General features: G+C 39.5%; 1 protein-coding gene across 3 annotated transcripts; it reads left to right on the top strand.

Annotated features, from left to right (window-relative positions):
- Positions 1-1,674: 1,674 nt before the first annotated feature.
- TOPBP1 (DNA topoisomerase II binding protein 1) lies at positions 1,675-24,739 on the top strand. Of its 3 annotated transcripts, none has more exons than XM_058024704.1 (28): positions 1,675-1,696; positions 2,018-2,105; positions 2,696-2,830; positions 3,379-3,522; positions 4,018-4,199; positions 4,320-4,513; positions 5,315-5,494; positions 6,354-6,523; positions 7,072-7,235; positions 8,146-8,393; positions 8,682-9,001; positions 9,787-9,959; positions 10,989-11,200; positions 11,767-12,056; positions 12,795-12,968; positions 13,900-14,009; positions 15,053-15,176; positions 15,553-15,699; positions 16,202-16,298; positions 16,902-17,094; positions 17,898-18,124; positions 19,219-19,382; positions 20,321-20,435; positions 20,948-21,111; positions 22,118-22,258; positions 23,146-23,235; positions 23,684-23,845; positions 24,186-24,739. In XM_058024704.1, exons 2-28 carry the CDS (start codon positions 2,025-2,027, stop codon positions 24,327-24,329), a joined length of 4,545 nt encoding a protein of 1,514 aa, XP_057880687.1. In that variant the 5' UTR covers positions 1,675-1,696; positions 2,018-2,024; the 3' UTR covers positions 24,330-24,739. The 3 variants fall into 3 exon arrangements, with proteins under 3 accessions (XP_057880687.1, XP_057880703.1, XP_057880694.1); XM_058024720.1 differs by having other exon boundaries at positions 20,948-21,115; positions 22,122-22,258; XM_058024711.1 differs by lacking the exon at positions 1,675-1,696 and adding an exon at positions 1,749-1,829.
- Positions 24,740-25,159: the final 420 nt, after the last annotated feature.

The following is a 25,159-nucleotide window of genomic DNA, read 5'->3' as shown; positions in this document are numbered from 1 at the left end:
GCTATTTGGGTTGTGACTACATGTGATTTTGTTCACATTTACCAATAGGAAAAGCAGTATCTCAGACAATTCATACCAATCCTAGATGATTTATATTAGTGTTTTTAAAAATAAATAAACGTATTAAAAAATTCCAGTGTATTTAGTGACCTAAGTTATTAGGTCATCTAGCTAAAATCTAACAATTACAGAGGACTTGTGTGCACCCTTCCCTTCAGTTCTTAAGATTACAGTGCCACCATGTGGTCTCACTGTAAAGTTTGATGCCAACAAACATGCACTACTTCAGGCAGGCTTTTTGTGCTTTTCTCATTCAAAACATTTTTTAGGATGAATTTCTTCACACAAAGGGTGATTAGGTATTGGAATGGACTTTCCAATGGGAGGTACCACTGTCCCTGGAGGTGTTTAAGGAGAGACTGGATGCGGTTCTCGGTGCGGTGCCATAGTCTGGTTGGCAGGGTGGTGTTGGGTCATGGGATGGACTTGGTGATCTCAGAGGTCTTTTCCGACCTAATTGATGCTGTGATCTCTTTTCCTAAGAAAATCTCCCAATCCAATGACTCCCTCCACTACAGGCATTATCAGTATTATGCAAACAGCAGCAAGCCACTGTGGTGACTAGGGAGGTGCATTGGGTACATAGGCAGGGTTACCCTGTCATGATGCAGGCAGATGCCAAGAGGGTGGTTCAGGCTTCCAGACTCTGCTCTGGAAGGAGAGCATTTGATGTTTTTGCCCACAGCTTGGAAGCTACAATCTACAGGAATGGAAGTGAGGTGCAAGGTCCAACACCTGGGTCACGGCAATGCCAGACATAGCTCCAGGTTGGGTGCAGCAGCGATTGAGAGCAGCCCAGTGGAGAAAGACTTGGGGGTGATGGTTGATGAAAAACTCAACTCACTCTGCTCTTCTCTGGCCACAATTACCACTGCACCACAACTTTTTGGATTTCTTTCTTCTAAAATATATTACCACAGAGGCATTACTGCCATTTCTAATTGGCCCAATCCACCTTTGGATCTGCCAGGGGTTGGCTCTGCCGGACATAGAGGAAGCTTCTGGAAGCTGCTCAGAGAAGCCACCCCAGCTACCAAAACCCAGGCCCTGCAAACCCAATACAAAGTAACTGAAGGGGGCCTGCAAGGAAGCCAGAGAGGGACTCACAGTCAGGAACTGCAGTGATAGGACAAAGAGTAATATATATATAAGGCATAAATCGAATAATACAGGGCACAAATTGAAAGAGGGGAAATTTAGGTTAGATATTAGGAAGAATTTTTTTTCCTGTCACAGTGGTGAGGAGCAGCGTGCCCAAGGAGGTTGTGGCTGCCCCATCCCTGGCAGCGCCCAATGCCAGGATAGGGTATAGGGTATTCAGTGGGATGTGTCCCTGCCCATGGCAGAGGAGGCTGAGGCTCCAGGTCCCTCCCAACGCGTTATCCCTGTACGATTCCCTAAGTTCCGCTCCCTCCCCTCCCCGCCCTCAGGGAGGCGCTCGCCCCGCCCGCTCCCCCACGCGCGCTCCCAGCGCCCCCTGCGGGCAGAGCGCGGCCGCGCAGCCACGCGGAGCCCCCGCTCCCGCCCCGCCCACATCCGCTGGGGCCCCGCGCCCCAGCCGCACCCCAGCCCCGCCTCCCCGTGCCGACCCCGCCCCGCGCCTGCGCAGTGCCAGCACCGCCGCTTTCCCGCGCGGGTGAGGGGCCGGGTTTGTTGGGGGCGCCGGTGGGGCCGAGTTTGGGTCTGTCGGGATCGGGAGCGCCGGGCACTGGTGCCCAGCAGGGACCCATCCGTGCGGGCATTGGGCCCCGTGGGGAACGGGCCTCCCGGTGAGGAAGGGGCTTTCCCGTGGGAAGGGGTCTCTCGGGTGGGGGCCGGCCAGTCCCCGCCCCTCCGTGCCCGTTTGAAGCGGGTGCCGGGCGGCGTGTGCCGGGCCCGCGGCCCGGCGGGGACAGGGACGAGAGGGCTTCGGGCTGCGGCGGGAATGTCAGGGCGCTCACTGGGCTTTGCTTCTTAGTTGAAGGATGAGAAGTAGTAAGGAGCCGTTTTTAGTGAAGTTCATAAAGTCTCCCGGGAGCTCGGAGTATTTTTCTAAAGCTCTTGAGGTAAGTGGGTTTGGTCACCTGGGTGAACTTGGTGAACTGGTGTGTGATTTCTGTATCGTAGTTAGCTGCATGTGCCATATTATAAGATAAGTTGTATGTGTACGCCTGGAAATAAAGCTGTTTCTATAGCAGGGATGCTTAGTGTGTAATAAAGCTTGTTGAACAAGAACAGTTTTGTTGGAGAGCCTCATGAAATAGCTTCAATTTCAAAACCCTGTGGCATGTAGGGAGGGGACATGTATCTTGGAAGGCCTGCATGGTGGTCACTCATCTAAGCACAAACTTTGAAACGACACTCTGCATCGTTTTACACCTTGGGAGGTTAGTTGGGAGCCAAAGGCACTGTGTGGCAGGATCGAGTCCTGAAGGCCTCTGTGCCAAATATTTGTCAGAATATTCTGAAGACTCAAGGGAATGAGGGGGACGCCCATGAGATGTTTTAGCCCTTTCTTCTGCCAATACCTGTTTGCATGGTAGCTTTGTTGTGAGGTGTTTCAAGGATGTGCACTTGGGTAGTTTGCACAGGATTGCTTCTTTATTAATTATTTACTAATTAAATAAATGTTGTTGTTCACTTCATTTACCTGCAGTCTATAAAAGAATTCCAGTCAGAAGAACATCTCCAGATCCTTGAAGAGAAAACAGTACTCAATATAAAAGAAAATGATAAATCACTTTACATTTGTGATCCTTTCAGTGGTGTGGGTTTCAGTCATCTCAAGAAGGTATGTCACCCAACAACTTGCTTTGAGCTCTGTTCTTTTTTGTTTGGAAGCACTCATGTCCTTACTTAGATCCTGCATGTTCTCTCCTGCACTGAGTGCAGCAGTGTGAGCTTCATCCTGTATTTAGGATACAGGATGAAGCAAAGCATAATGATTATTTTCAAACATTTGGAAAAGTAAATGTTATGGTTGGTCCTGATTCTGCTGGAGTCTCTGAGCTGGGTCTTTTACTGTTTATCTCCTGATAAACATGATTTGGTTTGATCTGCAAGAAATTGTCTTGTGGGCAAAGGCTAGCTGGAATTCTTTGGCCATAGCCATAGCATCAGCTGCTTTTACTGAGGCCAGAAAATCTACAAGGATTGTACAGAAAATCCAGAACTGAAAGTAAAAACAAACCTGTCAGCTACCTGGGAGTGCTAGAGGAGAAGGCAGAGGACAGACCAAGAGCCCTGCCCTCTTCAGAATTCAGGAACAAGGCGAGTCTTCCTGATGCCAGTGTACCCTCTGCTTATTTTCTTGGTGCTTTTCCTGTTACTTTCTTGCAGCTTGGCTGTAGGATTGTGGGACCACAGGTAGTTCTGTACTGCATGCAGTCGCAGCGGTGTGTCCCGAGAGCCGAGCATCCCGTGTACAACATGACCATGGCCGATGTCACAGTGTCCTGTACCAGCCTGGAGAAGGACGTGAGGGTAAGGCCTTCCCAAGGATGGGTTGTTCAGCTGGTTATCATTGGTATTTGCTTTGCATGGTTCATTAGTAAGGCAGCAGTCAGGGCATGTACGTCTCATTGTGCCTAGATCCATCAACTCTTCTGTAGCTTGTAGACAATGTGTAGTTTATTCACATATTAATGCACCTCAAATATTATTATATACATTTACTCTACTCAGATACCTTTTTCTAATACTGCCTAAAATGTCAACCATCTGCAAAATTTTGCTCATACAGCATAATTGTCATGTTTTTATTTAGGATATATATTATGTTCAGTTTATCATAAGTGCAAATAAAATGGAAATTACAGTTATGTTTTATTGCTTTATATCCAGTTAGTATTTTTTTTAACCGTTTTTAGGGGAAATAATGGACAATTGAAATCCGTGTTCTTGGTGTAAGATGAACATGACTGTGACATAGGATCTTTTTTCCCCTGATGATTTTCTCTATTTTTTTCCTCCATCCAGGAAGAAGTTCATAAATATGTGCAAATGATGGGTGGATGTGTATACAGAGATCTCAACGTGTCAGTAACTCATCTTATAGCTGGAGAAGTTGGCAGCAAGAAATACTTGGTAGCTGCTTCCCTGAAGAAACCTATTTTGCTTCCCTCTTGGGTTAAGACTTTGTGGGATAAGTCTCAGCAAGGGTATGAAAAAAACAAAACTGATTTTGTTTTGGGTAATGTTAATTCTTATGTACAGACTGATTTCTTTTCCTAGCTGATTTTACTTGCAAAATAACTTATTTCTCTCTTCCATCCCTGTAGCATGATGAGGTACACTGATGTTAACATGGAAGACTATGCCTGTCCTGTGTTCCTTGGCTGCACGATTTGTGTCACTGGCTTAAGCAGCTCCGACAGGAAAGAAGTGCAGCGCCTCACTGCTGAGCACGGCGGGCAGTACACGGGGCAGCTCAAGATGAATGAATGCACTCACCTCATAGTGCAAGAGCCAAAAGGTAAAACTGACACAATAAATGCTGTTTTCACTCCTGGAGTTGAAGTAGTGTGAAGGTGTGTAAGCACAGGAGCTGGAACTGCCTCTGTCTGCTTCAGTGTTGCTCTTACTGCTTCTCTCTAGGAAATCACTGTTATGGAAAGAGTTACACAGGGCACCTTTGCTTTGCTTTAAAGACATGAGAAAGAGAACAAAAGAGGAAGAAAAGCCAGAGATATAGATGGCATTTAAAGAAAGGAAAAGGGAAAATCCTACAGGGGATAAAGAAAAGAAAAACTTTTTTTGGGAGAGCAGGATAGGATGTAATTTGTACCGTGATTGAAGTTGGATTGTGGCCTGATGTTTTTTAGCTGATTATTCTTTGTGCCTTCCAAATTCGCTAAGGTAAAATGAAAGCTCCTTTTCCTTTCTCTTGGGAACATGAAAGGATTTTAGTTTTATTGTGAGAAGAAAGGAAAGGTTTTCTTTTTTGCCTTGATTTCCCTCTCTTTGCTTATAGTGAAATATGCTGGGACTTTTTCCCCTTTTGTGCGCTTGAAAGCTTTACAGCCTTTTTCCCCTTTTTGTTTCTTTAATGCCTTGTCATACCATGGGTTAGCCTTCCATGAGATTTTTCTACTCTGACTTTAATTACAGCATAAGCAGCTTATCAACAGTCTAGTATAACATAATTTGTCCATTAAAATCTGTTATTTGAATTTCTAAATTTTCTTAATGTCCAGCCATCTTTTAGCAGTCGATATTTGATGCTTTAGTCTTTTAATAATTGTGACTTTTTTAAAATTTTGTTTTCATTTGGAAGGTCAGAAGTATGAATGTGCCAAAAAGTGGAATGTGCACTGTGTGTCTGTGCAGTGGTTTTCTGACAGCATCAAGAAAGGCTTCTGTCAGGATGAGACAATGTATAAAATAGAGGCTGGATCAAAACTGAGTAATGCACCCAGTACATCAACACCTACAAATGACACCAGCAAGCTTCCCAGTAAGTAAGATATTTTAAAATGTGTTTCATTAAGGGGAAAGAACTATTTTGAGATGAGTAAGATGCTTGCTTTTATAAATAGTGGTTTGATAGTTTGGGTTCTAGATTCAGTTTAAGCTTAAAGCATAATAAATTGCTTTTATGCACACTGAATATTCCAACATGCGTAGTCTTGAAATATGTGGATGATTGATTAAAAAAATAAACTTGAGTTAGGTGTATGATTGTCTGCTTGAGAACCAGCGGTGTATATCTGTACATCCTAAAAAAGCACAATTGTTCATAGATTTAAGTTTAAAACAAGCAGTTTTGGGGTGGGGCAAAACAAATAAGTTTTTATTAATCTTCTTTTCTACTTAGTTTTTCTTTATACACTTGCATTTATTTATTTCATGCTAATAACAGAAGGACAGTTAAAAGTAAGCACACATGGTAGCCTAAAAGATATAGCCAGCTTTAATGTACATCCATGTGATGCTGACTGCTCTTAAATTAAGAGTTGATTTCTCTACAACAAAGAGTCCTGTTTAATTTAAGAAGTATTTCTCTTAGGTGTCACAAAACTAGAATAACAGGTTTGCAAACAAGTCTCATTGGCTGCTGTGTCATGGGTGTCGTCCTTTAGGAAATAAACAGAAGATGATCCGCAGTCTTTCTAATAAGATGATGTTCAATCTGTGTATAAAGAAAAGGTTTGGCAAAGGTTTTACTTACCTAGTATTTTTCATTCTTCAAACTTTACATTTCCTTATAACACCACAAAATTTTAAGTGGCAAGTCTGTATTTTCTTTAGTGAAGCAGTGGAGAGAGCTGAGCCAAATCTAATGCCATCTTTTTTAATTTTATTTTTATTTTAAGATCACACCTTTTCAGATGTCAGCCACATTTCCAATATCCATTTGAGTGGTGTTAATGAAACTGCATGTAGTTCAGCTATGAGCAGCAGACTGGATCCTGTTTCTGATGAGCTGGAAGACCTGGACATAAGTTCTTTTCAAGCTGCTGAAGATTTGCTAGATGGGTGTCGAGTATGTTTAACGGTGTATACTTTGAAATGTTCAGTTTTAACAATGCAAAAGCAACTATGTTGAAGCACTGGCACTTTCTGCTTGAGTAAATAATTTCCATGGTCAGCAACAAATGCCAAATTTATTTTGTGTCCATGTGCTTGTGTGTGTGTCTACCTATCTGTGTGTGTGACTATAATTATATTAAAAATGTAGTGGAAGTATAAAAGTTTATATTTATAGGCATCTCCATTTAAACATTAGAGGGAATGGGTTCTAGAATTAGTGTGTGGGTTTGTTTGGTTTTGGGCTTATTTTGTTTATGCAATTTCAGGGTTTCATTCCATTAGTAAACATTGACTCATTGCTAGACTAATTTGCAAAGCTAAATTAGTCTTTATAAATGCTTAACTCTTTTTGCTGCTTCTCAGAAGCTGCAGCACTACTTTCTGTGTTCTGCAGCAGTTGAAACAAATGATACCAAAATAGTCTACTTTATTTTTTCTTATTTTGTTGGTGTTTTTTTTTACATTTTTAAGGCTTTACTTGTTGCTCTGTTCTCTTTGTAGATCTATCTCTGCGGCTTCAGTGGCAGGAAGTTGGACAAGATGAGAAGGCTTATTAATTGCGGTGGTGGTGTTCGATTTAATCAACTTAATGAAGATGTTACTCATGTCATTGTGGGGGAAAATAATGATGAGCTGAAACACTTTTTGGACAAGACAGCTCACAGGTTGTGATAACTGTGTTGCTTAAAATCTAGTTACACCTCTTTTCCACCTCTGGTGTCCCCAGCACAGAAAATGCATCAAACTGTTGGAGTGAGTTCAGGGGAGGGCCACCAAGATGGTCAGAGGAATGGAGCACCTCTCCTGTGAAGATAGGCTGAGAGGATTTGTTTGAGAAGGATTTGGAGTGACCTAGTTGTGGTGGTCTTCCAGTACCTAAAGGGAGGTGGAGAGGAACTTTTGGCAAGGACATGTAGAGACAGGACAGAGGGGAATAGCCTTAAACTGAAGGAGGGGAGGTTTGGTTTAGCTATTAGAAAGAAATTTTTTGCTATGAGGGTGGTGAGGCTTCTCTGGTTGCTCAGAGAAGCTGTGGTGCCCCATCCCTTTAAGTGTCCAAGGCCAGGTTGGAGCAACCTAGTCTAGTCAAAGATGTCCCCTGCTCATGGCAGGGGTGTTGGAACTGGATGATCTTTAAGTTTTCTTCCAAACCATTTTATGATTCTTTGAAATCATATATTGATTTGAAACTACTAAGTAATTCTTGATTTAAATGAAAAGACTTAGAGCTAGTGGTAGTAAATATGTCCACATGGGCTTGTCAGTACTGTATCTTTGGGTAGCCATAGGTAGAAAAGCAAGTGTTCTTATTGGTGAAAAAAAGTGTTAATGTGCATTTATTAGTGCATTGAGGAGGAAGAACTTGGCAGTGCAGCAGTGGCAGATATCATTTGTGTTTTAGAAAATAATTGTGAAATGCTCTCTTCTCAGACTGAAAGAATTAAAGTCTTTTAAGGGTTGTAAATTGCCCAAAGCTTACTTAGTATTAGAGTTACAGACTTTGTGTGTGTATATACTGGTTTTTTTTGGACTGAAACCTGCTGTGACTTGTTTCTATAACATTTTATTTTATAGGCCTCATATAGTGACAGCAAAGTGGTTGCTGGAGTCATTTGGCAAAGGTTATCTGTGTCCAGTGGAGCACTATATCCCTCTAAACTACCAGCTGTTAGAGAATCCAATTTTAGAACAACCTGGACTGAAGTCAGTTTTTCCCAGAAAAGCCAGTCTCTTGAAGAAAGATGCTGTGAACATTATAAAACACCAGAAAACTGCTGAAGATGACTTCCTCTCTCAATATGCAGATAACTATTCTGCACTAGGTATGTTCTAGGCTCAGCATACTGTAGAAAATTTAACTGCTCATAATTAGCATTTGAGCTTACAGAATTTCCTTATTAAAAATTCATTCACATCTAGTATGTTAACTTCTACTTTGTGTTTCAAAATTCAAATTTAAATAGGCCTATGTAGAACAGTTTTTAAGTAAAACCTTGCTGAAAACAGCACAATTGTGTAATTTTTTCATGAAGCTGTTTTGGGTTGTCTTTGATGTTCTTGTCAAACAGTTATTATGCTTGATTCTTTTTTATTTTTCTTTAACCTTTCAGATGAAGTTGAAAAACTAACATCCAGAACCTTCAGTGATGTTACTAACTCGACTGTCCAAGGAGAGAATCAGCCTTCTTTCTGTAATGGGTCTTTGGCAGAGTCTTCTGCACTGGCTGAAGGAGGCTTATTTTTCAGGAAGAGATTTTTTCTTCTGGGTTTTAGTGAAGAGGACGAATCCTGCCTTGCAGATATTATTAAGGAAAATGCTGGAGAAGTTCTGCCACTGCAAAGCAGAATTGTTGCAGACTATGCTGTGGTACCTTTGTTAGGGTGCACTGTGAAGGCAACTGTTGGTGATGTTGTCACAAATACATGGCTGGTAAGGGAGTTACACTTTTTCAATTCCCAAATAAACAGTTATCTCTATTAGAAATTTGTCTTGTCAGAATGCAGTTATTAATGGCTTAAATATAAAGATACTGAGATATCAGCCTCATTTAATTTGAAATGTGCTAAACAAAAGCCTTCATTAAAGCCTCTGTATCTGTAGGGTGTCTTATCTGTTTCACTTCATTTTCCACAGGACTGTTAAATAGGACTTCATTGTCATGACCCAGGCTTATATGAGGTCTGACAGCATTCTGTCTAAATGAACTGTAGAAGGAGCTAGTTGACTAAAAATGATTTGATATTTTTGTTTGTTTCATGCTTTTTGTAAGTTTTTTTTTTTAATTTGTCGCAGAAGAGCAAGTTTTTATAGCTTAAAAATGCAAGAATACTAACCATCTTTGGCAAGAGCAGGCCCATGATATAGGCTGCCTGCTGTTAGCAGTTTTCAGTATTAGGTAACTTCCTTTGAAGTAAATCTATACAGACCCTCAGATCATGTACTGAACTGGAAACTTCCAGCTTTATGGGAACATGCAGAGTTGGAATTTTAGTGACTGAAAAGTTCTGAATAATGCTTCAGTATGTCAACCTTGACAAAATAGACATGGTCTAAGAAAGAGTTTGTCTGAACCAGTGGGAAATAATTTGTGTGATGGTGGAAGTATGATTGCTCATTGTTGAGTCCGTAAATGCTGTTGTAGATTTGCTGAAATCTTGTTGGCTTTGTTACTGTTTGACTCCATTGACATTTTTATGTTTTTCACCTTCTTGAAGATAACGTGCGTGGAACAGCAGGCCCTTTTAGATCTCCAATCCAATCCACTTTTCACACCAGTCCTGGTAATGGAAGGAGCTACCCCTCTGGAAGATTGTGTTCTTTCTTTCAGCCAGTTCACGGGTGCAGAGAGAGACTCCCTTGCTTATCTGGCAGAACTGCTGGGAGCCAGGTACTTCTGGCACAGTTTCTCCTTGATCTTTCAGGAGCCAATGTGCTGCCATTATGCATTTCATTTCTTCTGTACAGATACTGGAGTTAAAACTCCTTTGAATTCCATCCATTTACAAAACCTCATGCTGAAGCAATGAGGCATCATTATATAGGTCTTTAATTTTGCTCTCTTTTAAGGAAATATGGTCAGTACTCACACAGTCTAATTTCTGCCAGAGTATGCTCAGTCTCTTATTTCTCAGTAACTGAGTCTCAGCAGCTTTTTACTCTGCTCATGAATTGATCAATGCAAGTCAGATTTTCAAATGTGGCCTTCCAAGTTGCTCTTTGGTTGTCTAGGAAAGGATCACTTCAGTACTATCTGACTTTGCCTCATAAGTATGGTGAACCCCATTCAGTATCCCAGCTCCTAAGAAACGGTGTTCTATTTGCTTAGAGTTCACAAAAATTTTTGAAAATCTTTAAGAAAAGCATGTTTAGTCATGACATGGCAAAATAGCGTAGCTTAGAGTAAGTATCATTTAGTCTGGTTTGTAGCCTGCTCAGACTGAATTATTTGCTGATGAGTTCTCAATCCTGGCATCTTTTTGCAAGATTGTATCACAGATGATAAGAGAAGAACTCTAATATAAAGAAGATTGTTCTTCATTTGGAAGTGATGCTTGTTGACTCTGTAAGGGAAGCAAGCCTGTTCCATTCATCTTGCTGAAGAATGTTAGGCTCAGCGTAGGATTTAAAAATGGAATATTGCTGGGGGCTTGCTGGAGTAATTGTTTTCAGTGCTGGTAGAAGTGAAACATTACTGTGTAGCATTTTTTGTTGTTGTTTTGGGAGTTATTTGGGGGGTATTTGTGGATTTTTTTTTTCCTTTCTGCAGGTTAGGCTGTAAAGTGTGAAGTAGGTTGCCTTAAATATCTACTTCTATTGGTTCTTCTTCTATTGTGAGAATACAAATTACAATACTATAAATGTTGCCTAGATTAATGCTGTTCATGACTAAATGAATGTTTTATCAACCTGATTGCAGAGTCCAAGAATTCTTTGTGCGGAAAGCCAGTGCGAAAAAAGGAATGTTTGCCAGCACCCATCTTGTGGTGAGAGAACCAAATGGCTCCAAGTATGAAGCTGCGAAGAAGTGGAATTTGCCAGCAGTCACTGTAGCTTGGCTTTTGCAGTCTGCAAGGACAGGAAAGAGGGCAGATGAAAGCAAGTTCTTGGTTGAAAATGCAGAGGCTGAAGGTTCGTTCTTAGCAAGTTAGGGGATATGATTGTGTCATTGTACTGTTTGTTCACAATAAAGAAAGCAGGCGTGATGAAATTTTCTTTCCTAACACCTTCAAAGTATTAGAGCTAAAAGATATTTTTCCACATATAAAGATAGAATTGTAGATTGGTTTGAGTTTGAAGGCACATTAAATCATGTAGTTCCAACCCCTTGCCATGGGCAGGGACACTTTCCATTAGATCAGGTTGCACATGCAACCATGCTGTTGAGTAGTGATTACAGAAACGATATTGTGTGTTTGCTGCAAATCTCGTGGAGCCAGTGGGCTCTGGTGCTTATCAGTCAGTTGGGATTCAAGCTTAGTGTTTACACTTTGTCCTTTTCAGCATGTATGCTGCTTTGTAGCTTGCATGAGAATTGATTAGAGATCCATCTTAGGACTTCAGACTTGTTAGTCTGCAATGATTTGATGCCCCTCTCTTCAATACTTCATAGTTGCTGGTTAAATAAGAGTGTGTGGGGTCTGTGTTCAAATGGAAAACCAATTTACTTGCTTATGTTTTCTTTGTTTCTTTTAAAGACACAGAGAGTTTCATTACTCAGCTTAGCAAGACACCAGCGACTGTAAAATCTCCTAATTTTGAACAGCCTATTCATATTCTTGAAGCTGGAAAAAAAGGACCTGTGACCCCCCTTGATATCAACAGGTTTCAGAGTAAAGCTTTCCAAGCTGTAATCTCTCATCATACTGGGAAGACAACTCCTGTTGCACAAGGGGGACCACTTCAGAAAGAACCATCTTTAAATCTTGACACACCATCAAAGTTTCTTTCCGAAGACAAGATCTTCAAGCCCTCTTTTGATGTGAAGGTGATTTTTGCAAACTTTTTAGTCTGTGTGGCTAGTACTATTTAACATGTGCATAAACTTTAAACAGCACAGAAACCTGTGCTTTTACCTATTTTTGTGCTGCTACATACAGACTTTCCCTTTTGAACAAAGCCAGGGAAACTGGCTCGTTTATTTATGTAGTTTAGTTAATGGCTTGTGGACTAAATTTATTGAATAGTAAGTGTTTTAATGTTCTCTGCAAAGCTCCTTTGTGCTTATTATGCTTGTGTGTCCTACACCTCAGACAGTATCCAGTCTGTGTTCTTTGCATCTAGAGACTGATAAATGTGACAAGGCACCTTGGAATTGCTCCCCATATTTTTAAACAAGTGTTTGCATTTTCTGATAAAATGCTACATTGATGGTATGTTTTAATGTAATAGCTTAGAGCAAGGTGCAAGTACATTAAAGTAGTTGGTTGGGGTTAGGAGTACCTGGGTTTGGTCACTGGCTTTTCCATTGAGGGCAGTTCTCAGTGATGGCAGTGAACAGAGAGGTTAATAAACTGTTGTCTCCTTGTTTTGCTTCTGCAGGCTCTAAGATGGGGTTTGCCTTGTACAGCTTTTGTGCAGTGGTTCTGCAGTTGCTCTTGGTAACTGTAGTTTGCTCTCCTGGTTTAGGAGTATGAAGTCCTACTGTATTTGTAAAACTTGCACTTGAGTTAGAATTTTGTAAAATGTTCATTAAAGGCAGTCAGTTTCTTCTTTTTTTTAATAGGATGCTCTGGAAGCTCTGAGAACTCCTAGGGGTTTTGAACAAAGAAACAGGAAACTGAGCACACCTCTCTCCGAAGTCATTGGCAGAAACTTGAAAGTGGCACTGGCAAGCAGCACAACTCATGCAGCAGCTCTTACTGCCAGCCCTCAGTTGGCTGCTGCACAGCCAGAAGTGGTAGGAAATTTGGGGGTTTAGTTGCTGGAGCATAGGTTTAAATAAGAAAAAGCTTTATCTTTTATGATTTAAGTTACAAAGGAATTTGTGATTTGTTATATGTGATAAATTCATATGATTATGTGTTCTTCAATGACAGTTAAAGCAATGTAAGATAGAGGAATTTCCTTATGGAAGGCAAAGAACTTTAAAACCTTTTTCTACTATCTGCATTACTGTCTCGAATATTAAGCAGTGGCTAAGTAATATGACATAAATATGTGCCAATTTAAACTGTAGTATTGGAATGAGATATATCACACTTAAGAAATTCTCAGGTTCCAGCTAAACAGGATTAGGTATTTTGTCTTGGACTAAAATTTGGGTTCTTTATTGATGCATGTGTCTTCTTTTCCTGCCTTCCTCTGTCCTTAATAGGAGAAGAAAAGTGAGAGAAAACAAAAAGATGTAGGAGAAAAGGGAGGATTTATGTATTGCTTGCCATGTTAGTGCACTGTTTACTGTTGGAGGGGTAGAAAGCTTATGACCTCTGGAAAGGGAAGGCTGCTGCTTCTTTTGTAGCTCCTTAGTCTTCTAAGGAGCTTCTCTCACTCACTTCTCTCACTCACTTCTCTACAGTGAAATACTTCAGTAGCATCAGGTTTCAGAATTCCTTAATTTCAGTGTTCAGCCTGTGATGAAAGGAGTAGGGTATGTTCTAGGGAGACTGGCTGAAACTTTGTCTTGGCATTCCTAGTGCATGATATGTTAATAATGCTGGGTTTTGAGCATGGGTACGGGAGCATCAAAAATAGAGGAAGTGTGTTTCTCTTACTTTTGTAGTCACTGTGTATTTTACTACATGCTTCACTAAATATTGAAGTATTTTTGTTATTGATACAGAAGCCTTCTAATCACGACTCTCCTGTTTTTATCCCTCCTGCTTGACCAGGAAGAAGAGCCCAAGCCTCTAGCTGGTGCTGTTATATATGTTAGTAAAAAACTTAGTAAGAGGCAAAGGGAGCTGAATGCAGTGGCAGCATCTCTTGGAGCAGACTACAGGTATCAGCCAATACAGTGGCTTCTGAGCTTTTGCACTGATGTGAATTCTAATAACTTTGAGTCTTTACATACTGTTATGTCTTTTGCTACAGCTAAACATTAGATTTCACCATCCTAAACAACATTACAAGTCATCCACTTGTAGTGTGCAATAAAGCCATTTTTCCCTAACACTTCCCCAGTCCCCATATTCTTTGTAAGTCCATGTCAGAAAGACTGTTTGTCCAGAAGTCTTCTTGAATTGCAGGTTTTTTTTTTTCTCCTTTGGTTTGAAGAAATTTTGCTTTTGGATGGTTTAACATTTGCTTTATATTTTACATTTTGAATCTAACGTGAATTTGTGTATGTGTCTCCTGGCTCAAAACAAGTTATTTTCTTGATTGTAAGCATGGCTAAGTCAGTGTTCTTAGAAAAGCTTAGGAAAAATAGGTTATCATGAAGAGAAAGTACAAACTAACATTTTTGATTTAAGACAGAATTCTGCTTCCACTATGTGTGTTTTGCTACTGACTTTTAAATAATTGTTATTATTCATGGTGTGAAGGAGGTTAGCCTTATGTTTGTTAGTGCCTTAGAAATACTGAAGATAGTTGGATTAGATAGAAAATACTTGTTTTTATCAGTTTAAAAATTGACAGTCATCATTTTTGTTTATTTTGAGCTTCAAGGATCAATATTTCACTTGCAGTTCAATATGGCAACAAAAGAAAAAGCTCTTGTCCTGGCTCACACATTCTTTTCAGAAACTGTTTTAAAATTCTACTTAAATAAAAACAAAACATGTAGCAAACCCCCCCCCTACTTTCCATATGTTTATCCTATTTAGTTTTCTTCAGGAATGCTTTGAAAACATGTTGAAGTTGTGCTATCATGAAACTGAATGCTGTCTTTTCTGTCAAAGAAAGTAGGCTCGTTGTTTATTGAGGCATAACAAAATAGGCAAAATTACTTTAACTTGAACAAGGGAACAATTTTTGAGCTGGATTTATGATACTTTTTGATAGAAATTCCATCTTCAAGTTGTATCTTGTTCTCTTTTCCAGATGGTGCTTTGATGAAACAGTAACACACTTCATCTATAAGGGCGGACAGAATGATAACAATAAGGAGTACAAATCTGTTAAAGAACGGGGTATACATATTGTTTCAGAACATTGGCTTTTAGAGGTATGAAGCTTGTTTTTTTCCCCATTTAAAAGTAAAATGAAATGGAGGCTTAAAACCTCCAAATTATAGCAATGGGTTTTCTGTAAGCATTTATTCTAAACATACATAAGGACTGATGTTTTGCATCCTGCTTTGAATTAATAGAGTGATCTCTTTGCACTGATGTACATTTACATTGTTTTCCATAAGGAGAAAATAAATTCTCTTCCACTGAACACTTCTGCTACATTTTTCCCAGAATGGCAACCACGTTTTTCTCCTTGTGTGAAGTATTTCTTTTGACAATGTTTTTATTGTACTTTTCTTATGTTTAGGTGTGAAGTTTTTTATCTCAGTCAATTCCTCATCTTTCTCTGATTAACTGATGTTATTACAGAGTGCCCAAGAATGTAAACGGCTTCCTGAATCTCTTTTTCCTCACACTTACAATCCCAAAATGAGCCTGGACATCAGTGCAGCACAAGACATCAGGCTCTCCTCCTCCTCCTTTCTTTCAACTGGAAAACCAGCAGAGGAAAATGAGGTATGGTGTGTGATAGCAATGTGTGGTCCATGATTTGAATTCAGTTAGTAGTTATATTAACATAGTAATAAAAACACATTGATACTAATTCAGCAATGTCCTGAATCAGGTTTAGCTAGTTGTTAATAGTAGCTATTGCATATGTTCTGTAAGGTTTTTCTGCATTTGTAATATTCATCTTCTAGGATGATGGAGAAAAACTCAGGCATTTCAGCATTTGCTTTCCAGATTTGAAAAGATAAATATCTTTTCTTTTAGGTAATGAGATCCAAGGTGTGAACTTGCTTTAGTAGACATTAAGATTGCAGAATTGGAGTTGTCATCCATGCTACTGTTCACTGTTCTACTGTCGTTGCAGTAGCAGAAAGGTTAGATTTACTCTAAGGCAAGATTAACGATCTTCAGAATTTATACAAGTGTTATACATGGTTAAAAAGCAAAAAAAAAAAAAAAAAAAAAAAAAAGAGGGTTTCAGAAATCTGCTTGTCTTCATTGTTTTTAGATTATTCCAGAGGATGAAGATGATGTAACTACTGACCAAATAAAGGAAACAGTCACTGTAGGAGAAGAACAAATTGTAGCAAGTGAATCCAAAGGAGGTAAATGTAAATTGTTGTTTTCAGAATTTTTATGGACTATCAGAGTATCAATATGAGCCTTTGCAGTTCCAGGTGCTGAATGCTATGATTTGGAAACTTCAAGTAGCATATTAGTATACAGGTCAAGTACAGCTAGCTTTTATTGGTGCTGGATGCCAGCAAAGGGTTTTCCTCTCTCTTTTAAAGATCTTGGCAGCCCAGCAGAAAATCATGACCAGTCATTGGAAGATACTTAATTGCCATTTCTTTGTTTTTAAAACACTGAAGTTCATCCTTAATGTGACAGATTTTTAGTTTGGAGTATATATTATGTAATTAAATGTGTTAATGCGGATCTAAGTTAGATTGTGTGAGGAGATTCAGAAGTGAGCCAAATGGAGATTTCTCCTCGTGTCTAAGAATAAGTTACTTGGGCAAGACTATCAAGGAAAACTACATATGCCCTAAGTACTTTTCCTCTTTTTAATGTATAGTCTTTGTCCTGGTGGAAGGAGGGAGGTTGAGTGGAATTTCAGTTTTCACTGAGACAGTGAGCAGTTGTTCACTTTTCACTTGCTTCAGTATAAGAGTTGTGATAGTATGAGTTTTGTTTCTTCTCTTAAGTTTTAACCCAAGCACTAGAAATGAGGGAGAACTTCCAGAAGCAGCTGCAGGAGCTCATGTCTGCCACATCACTAGTGAAGCCACAAGGGCAAAGAGGATCCCTTTCAAGGAGCAGCTTTGATGGCTCTCCAGCCACTCCCGACAGCGCACGGTCTGTGCGAAATGGCCGCAGTAGGGTCTTGGAAGCTCTAAGGTATGGATTTGTATTTAAATGTATCTTGTTTTGTCCTTGCATGTATTTAGACATTCACTGATATTTGAATAGGTCTCCAGGATTTTCAAATGTATTGTCTTGATGATGTGCTTGAGTTGCTTCTGCAATTCAGAATGTTTAACTGGATGTGCTAGGTAAAGTCAGAATATTGCCTTAATCCATAGTGGGTATCTTTTGTTTCTTATAAAAACCAGAATGGTATGATTGGTTTTAATGTTCAGGTTTTGAACTGGCTTATTTTCTTTCTCTTCAGATTCCTTAGTGTTCTTATAGCTTTTGAAGAAAGTGTGTATGAATGCTTACATAGGTCATAAAGAAGTAGTAGGCATTACTGCAGAGCACCTCTGTGAATGTTTCTTCTCTTTTATTTTTTCTTTTCTCTCCAAATAGAGAATAGGATTTGAATTCCATCAATACTGATGTGCAATAAGACAGTAATGGAACCCTTGCAAAATAGTTCATTTAGCTTGGTGCCTATTTGTAAATAAATAGGCTTAATAAAGAGTAAGGTACACTGATTTTATAATAACTTATTAATATGCAGATAATAAAAAATATCTGCTGGTATTTTGGGTGCCTGTTTTCAGCCATGCTGACACTTAGGTTCATAAAGCCAAGGTGCTAGAATAGCTTCTATTGTGAAATTTTCCCCTTTCCCAGCCATAATTTCTAATAATGAGGTCACTTGGGTTCTGCAGTTGCTGTGATCATTAACACATTGCCTCCTAGAGTGGAAGTCTTCTGTAAAATGAGTCTGTAAGGTGTCTTGGTTTTTCCCTTAGGCAGTCCCGCCAGGCACTGGCAGATGTAAATACAGAGCCGTCCCAAAGCGAGCAGATCATTTGGGATGATCCTACTGCGAGGGAAGAGAGAGCAAGACTTGTCAGCAACCTTCAGTGGCCTAACAGTCCCTCTCAGTACCTTGAGCAAGGTCAGAGTAACACCAATAAGAACATGGATGAGTCTGCCCTCAAAGGATCGGTACCTGATGCAGAGATGGCTGGTATAGGTAAAATTATAAATGCAATATTCTTGTTCTGTGCAACAGCATCCATTTGGCCTTGAGACTTTTAAAATACAGTAGTATTTGAGTTCTACTTACAAAAAATGTGAGCATTGTTGGCATTTCTCAAAGGTCAAAAATGCAATTTCATGTCTTTGAGTTCCATTATGTGTTGCTGTTTTTTAAAGATAAGCTTTCCCATTCATTTGTGGTCAAACACCATATAGACTAAAAATACTTAGTCTAATATTAGTTTTAATATTTACTAAAAATAGACTGCTGTGGCTCCAAAAAATGCCAACAACTTGAAGGACTTAATAAAATTTTTCAAGTTGTTTTGGTTTCTTTGTTTTTTTGAACCACAGCTGGCTTCCAGGTAACTCCACAGGTAAGTATAGTGGAATTCTAATGGGAATACCATGAGAATCTTTTCCATGGTAGTGGAATGGAAAGTATTTATAGGTGAAAAATTGGGGTACAAGATTAACTCACAGACCCAAAACACCAAGATGTATCAAGGTGCTGATGGACATGCTTGGGTCAGGATTTGGGAAAGATACTATATTTATGTTCCCTGTTCTTGAGGTCAAAAGTCTGTTGCTAAGATTAAGGAAGCAACATATCTTTTCTGCCAAAACCAGATGTTTTTCCATCTGTTTTGCTTTCTTTCTGTTCTGTGATAGCAGAATCCTTAATTTCTCTCTCGCTGCTACCACCAACTCCTTTCCTCAGTCTACTTGCAGAGTTTCTATAGCAGCAGTCTTCCTGAAAACTAATCTTGTCCTAGAGGAGGTTGAAGAAAATTAGATAATTCCATTCAACTGATTTTTGGTTCAACTAAATCAGTCCAGTTTAGCCAAAGAAATCAGATCATTTGAGGTTTTCAGGTGTTTTTTTTTAAAGCAAGGCATTCGGGGACATGATTGCAATATTGCTGTTGGTGGTTTGTGGTATAGGAAGAGCATCGTTATCAAAGGCAGGTGAAATATAACTGTACATGTTGTAGCAGCAGTTGTGGGGATTTTTAATTTTTATTATATCTTTATACATACTTATAATCTTCCAAAGGCAAGTCATGCAACACCACTTTACTTTGACAGATGTTCCTGAGGCTGGGCATGGAGATGTGACTGAAAGGCTGAAGAATCCCATATGTAGAGATCCCGAAACACCCGTTAAGGATAACTTGATCCCTACTCCACAGGCACCCAGCATTGCTTTCCCCCTGGCTAACCCTCCTGTGGCACCAGAGCCCAAAGAAAAGGTTTGTCAAATGGAAATATATTTATGATGATTTGTGTTCTGAGAGATGCAGTTATACCTAAAGAAATTTTGAATTTAATGATAAATATAACACGTGCAGATCTGGATTTAAAATCTTGAGGTGGATTACTTTTGTACAGTTCTATTATCTTTTTTCTATTATTTTCATTACTCCCCCTTCCTTTGAGATTTTTAACAGATAATATTTGCTCAAAAAAATGAGGTTTGCTTGTTTAGAGGAATGAAGCTTTTTCTCCCATTAGTTAGTGCTGGGATGCTAAGGCAGGCTTTGGAATGAAGAATTACTATGTGTACTACTTGGAACTCCTCCAGCCATGTTAGGATGACAGAAAAAAATTTAGGCCTTTGTTTCTTTGGTTGTATCTGGAATTTTATGTTTAGGTACAAATGGGAAATTATTTTTTTTCTGCCAAAACCAGGTTTAAAATTCTATTTTATTTTGAACTTGGAAAGGGAAAGGAAAATGAGCTTATAGTCTCACCTGCAGTGTGTCACTTGATGCTCAAAGTTTCAGCAGCTGTGTGTCTTCAGAGGCATAGCATATCATCTTAGTGGAAAGGCCCTCAAAAAACCATGGTATTCTGACCTGACAGAAAGTGAATGAATGAGGCAGTGTGATAGATCAGTGCTGATTTCTTCATGTGTTCAACCTGGCACTCCATGGATGTGAATGAAGGGCTACTTGTTATGACAGATTAGTTCAGCTGTGCCCTGAAGAAAGGGGGAACCAAGAGGATGTTCAGGCAGGAGCCTAAGGATAATATGATAAGATCCAAGCTTTTTGTCAAGTGACTGACAGGTTTGGTTCTGCTTTTCCCAGCTAAAAGAAACTTAATATATAAATATTTGGCAGAGAAATAGTCAGCTGTCAACCTAATCGTTCTGTCATATTTTCAAAATCTGTTACCGTATTTCTAGGTTGTTACTGAAGATAAGAAGGTTGATGAAAAAACAGAAAAACTCCGTAAATTTCAGCTGTCTTCTCTTAATCCTCAAGAAAGAATTGATTACTGCCATCTGATTGAGAAATTAGGTATTTGTGAAATTCAGAATAGTATTTGTCTGTATATGTCTGCTCAGCTGTGTCTTGTTGGAGAGAAGAAAGGGCTTCTGTTAGTGACTCATCAGATTTGAGGTCTCAAATTTATGGCTTTCTGTGCTTGTGAGCAATTCTTTGAATATAGTGTTATTATAATGTCAGTGATCAGCTTTTCCATAAAACAGCAATGGTTTTGTCTTCTGATAGTTTTCTTTTAGCTGTTTTTACAACAGCCTCATTCTTTACTGTTGGGAGTGCCCAGGATGGGCTCTCTTCTGGTCTCTTGTTCCTGTCTGTGTTGCTGTGGCATTTTACAGAGCCACTCTTTCCTGGCTGCTTCTCCCTCCCTAGCAGCTTCTGCCCATGTCTTTTCAATGACAATACTCTCCATGTAAATTTGAGCTGAATTTTTGTCTGAATTCAAATAATTCTCACTTAGAGTTGATCCTTTCTGCGCGTGGCATGATACTTAGATAATTTGAATGCGATTCATTCCTCACTTCAAGGTGGAATAGTACTTGAGAAGCAGTACTTTGATGCGAGCTGCACGCACATTGTTGTGGGACATCCTCTTCGCAATGAGAAGTTCTTGGCCTCGATGGCGGCTGGCAAGTGGGTGCTTCACCGCTCCTACCTGGAGGCGTGCAGGGGAGCCGGCTGCTTTGTTCAGGCACGTCACCCTAGCACTAGGACACGAGTGTGTTTTACCTTTCTGCATTTATTCTTGTTTTGCACTGCTAGGGAAAAACAGCTTCACAAAACCGATTGCTAGTTTAGGGTGCCCAAGCCACGGGAGTGTTAGAGAATCCAAAATCTGAGAGGTTTTTGGCCACCTTTGTCTGAAAACTAGCCCTGCACCAAACTGCTAATGTAAGATAAATTAAATGCCTATGCTTTTTATAATTGTTTCTTAAAATTGAGTCTTTGAATACCTTTTGGTAAATTCTCACTGTTATCAGCTAAATTTACATGGCTCTTGTTAAACCAGGAAAAAATCTTGATTCTTTCAATAAATGAACATATATTATTTTAAAATAATTTGATTTTATAACCATGTATGTAAATACTTTTGAACTCTACCTCTTCCAATGCCTTCCTAACTGTTAATTTTGCACTCTTCTGATACTTCTCAGATAGTTCTTTTACATTGACCAGGCTAACTTTAAAAAAAGGCCTGTAAACTACTTCATATCCTTATGTATTAAAACTGACTTTAATTGTTTTGGAAGATACTGCTGAAATATAATCAGTGGTATCCAGTGTAGTGAGATGCTTTGTCCTGCTGTTGAATTCTATTGTAGATGTAACTGCAAGAGGAATCAGATTATGTGCAAGACTTGATGTCACAGAAAACATGAGCTAATTTAGATAAACATGTGCAATTCAGAGCAATTGCACATTTTTATCTAAATTATCTCAAATATCAATATCTTGAATTCTAGCTAGAACTGTTTCTACCTAAAATTATCTACCTAAATTATCTTGAATATCAATATCTTGAATTCTACCTAGAACTGTTTTGGCTAGATAAAATCCATTTATATATATAGCTACAGTGAGATGAGATTTGTTTCAGGGTTTTTTATTTTCTATTTGGTGTGGGTTTTTAAAATCTATTTTTCTGCTGATAAAGCTGGCAAGACTGCTTTGTAATCCAAGCTTATGATTATTTTCAGGAAGAAGACTATGAGTGGGGAAGTAACTCCATACTTAATGTTTTGTCTGGAATCAATGTAAACCAGAAGAAACTAGCAGTGGCAGCCATGAGGTGGAGGAAAAAAATTCATAAAGGGAAGCAAGAAACAGGTGTTGTTGAGGTATATAGATAATCCTCTAATGTGAGTTGTACAGTGTGGATGGACAGGACAGGGATTGTCATCAAGAAACTAAAAACTTCACTGTCAGGGGAAGGTTCTGTCTTGTTATTAAGAACAAAACGTCTTGGCTTGATATATTCTAGTTAAGTAATTTTGTTTTTTAAAGAAGTTTCTGTGATGATATGTTAAAAGTCTTCGTCTCCTCTGAACCACTGTTCATGTTTTGCAAGGCTGGAATGTGGCTACTTATGTTTGTAAGTGTCCCTCGGCCAGGAAGATGGTGTTTATTCTTCAGAGCTCTCACTGGAGAGCTAACCTAACTCAGCTCTGCTAGGAAACCAAAACTGCTTACTGCTTTCATAGTCTTTCAGTGAGATATTTGGAAGTGAGACTTGAACTCCCCAAAGCCTTTCAACTCCAAAGCCTTCAAATCAGGCATTGCAGTTGAGGTTTCATTGAAAGATTATGTTTCAATTATGTCGGGAGAAATCTGGTGTGTTACAGTAACATTTTTTAATGGAATGCTTGTAACAAATCTTCCGTGCCCTTTGCCTATGTGGAAACCACGCTGAGTGTTCCTAGGAGGCAACCAGTTGGCCCTCTGTGCTGTTACTGTAACTAAGTGCACGCTGGGGGAACTGGGGAAGATGTTTCCAAGTTACTGGGGGTTTTTTAAGATGCATTTTTCACAGTGTCTGGTGTTTTGGGAAGCATACTCTCTGCAAGGGTCTTCCCTTAGAGGGGGCTGGTATGTTCTGGGGATTTTTTTTCTGGCATGCATACTTAAAGGCAAAACTGGGTAATTGCAGGTCTTCATCTGAAGACCCATTAGCTCTTTGTACTTGTTCAATACCAGCATACTTTTGACTGAATTGTCATTTATCTAGGGTGCTTTCAGTGGTTGGAAAGTGATCCTGAATGTTGATCAAACCAAGGAAGCAGGATTCAGGCGCCTTCTTCAGTCGGGAGGAGCAAAAGTACGTAGTCGATTGAAAAAAACAATGAACTGCATATGTTGTTTAATTATTTTTTCTTTCTGTTTAACTCTGTGCTGGGCATTTTTCATGAGAGTAAAAGGTCTTAATGAACAAAATTGCTTACACAGGGTAGCTGAGAGATGGTCAAAGGGTGGGAGGAAAAAGCTTTGTCATCTTCACTTTGCAAGTGGTCAGGCAGAGCAGCTTGTCTGAGGTTACACAAGTCAGTACTGCTGGTGGGAATTGAGGATAGAATTTCTGTCCCCTGCTCTGATGGGAAGGATCACCCTTTTGGACAGGTATGTGATGGTACAGAATGCAGCTGTAAATGGTATTTGATTTCCCACTGGTTTCTCTTAGTTTGATGAGAGAAATTAAATGTTATGAACTGCATTTGTCTTGGGGAAGAAACTCAACTAAACTTTTGTGGGTCGTGTTTTGTCTGCAGGTGTTCTCTGGCCATTCTGCTTCTCTCTTTAAAGAAGCAACTCACCTCTTTGCTGACTTCAGCAAACTGAAGCCAGATGACTCCAGGGTGGACGTGGCAGAGGCAGCAGCCCAGGGAGTGAACTGCCTCAAACCCGAGTACATCGCTGACTACCTCATCCAGGTGGGCACAGCCAGGGCTCCCTGCCTGCCACACTGCCCCAGCCCCCTGCAGGGGATGGCTGCTCTACCAGTCACGGGCTCCTTTGCCAGGAACTGTTGCCACAAAGTGCCCGTGCTGAGGGCTTTGATCTGTGGCCTCAAATTTATGCTCTAACATGACTTGTTCTGGTACTGGCAGTGGGATCTCTTGCAGGGTAGGGAGCTGCTTGCAAAACATATTTAAAATGTAGGTGTGTAATATTTGTTTTGTTGTTTCAGTTTTAGACAACTAATGAGCTGTTTCTGTTATCTCAAAAGCTGCTCTTGAGCTGACCCATTCTTTTTTTCTTTCTTTACTGAAGGATCCACCTCCCCCAATGGAGTCTTACTGCTTGCCAGAAGCGGAGTCTTACCTTCAGAATAACTCAGATCTTGGAATTGGATCATCCCAGAAAAGAAAAGCACTGGGAGAAATGAGCAGAGTCAAGCGATCCAGAATACACTAAGCATATTCTCTGATCTTAATTTGTACATTTTAAAATTCATATTTATATTTTTTCATTCTTGCCCAAAAAATTAAAAGCTTTGAGTTTCACTTTTAATTTGTCCTGAGATTAAAATAAATTTGCAGTAATGCTTATAGGAAAGATTGATTTGGTTACCAGTAGCATCTAAAACTATGGCAAGAATTCATCCAAAACATATTTTACCTTGTCCCAACTATCCCATCACTAGTGATTTTGTCTGTAGACACAGTTATATAATAATAGTTCAGAAATCATTTGTAAAATGCTTATCACATCTTTTATCTGTGTGTTGTGGGGAAAATACCAATTGATGAAAATTCCATTGCATTTCCCATATAGTAATAGACTTAAGATTTTTGCATTATTTTTTCATCTTTTGGTATTTTCTATTGGAAGAGCCAAATCAGACAAAAAGAACTGGCTTGTAAATTTTTTGTACTAATAGAGAGTGTAGTAAATTATTGCTATAGATTACAGGTGCGGTTGCTGCCATCCTGAGTGCTAATGAATCTGCTCAGCAGCTGTAGAAACAACTCTGTTACCCAAGAGGTGAAGTTTGTCTTGACCATGTTCCCTATTTGAATCTGTGACAGGAACTGGAGCCAGACCAAGACTTCAGTTTCTGGCAGCTGGAAATGTTCTTGGTCAGACAGCCAGAATATTTGACAAAGTCTTTGACCTTTTCAGTAACAGTGGGTCTGGGTCTGTATTTACAGAACTTTATGTATGTGAGTGCACTGTGTTAGTCTAGGCAAAGGTGTTCTCATGGAACCTGAAGAGCTGTATTTAAGCAGCTGGAATTACTGCAG

The sequence above is a fragment of the Melospiza georgiana genome, chromosome 1, assembly GCF_028018845.1.
Source record: "Melospiza georgiana isolate bMelGeo1 chromosome 1, bMelGeo1.pri, whole genome shotgun sequence".
Classification (NCBI taxonomy): domain Eukaryota; kingdom Metazoa; phylum Chordata; class Aves; order Passeriformes; family Passerellidae; genus Melospiza; species Melospiza georgiana.
Note: the sequence above shows the minus strand (reverse complement) of the source record. Positions and strands in the feature narration are given on the sequence as shown.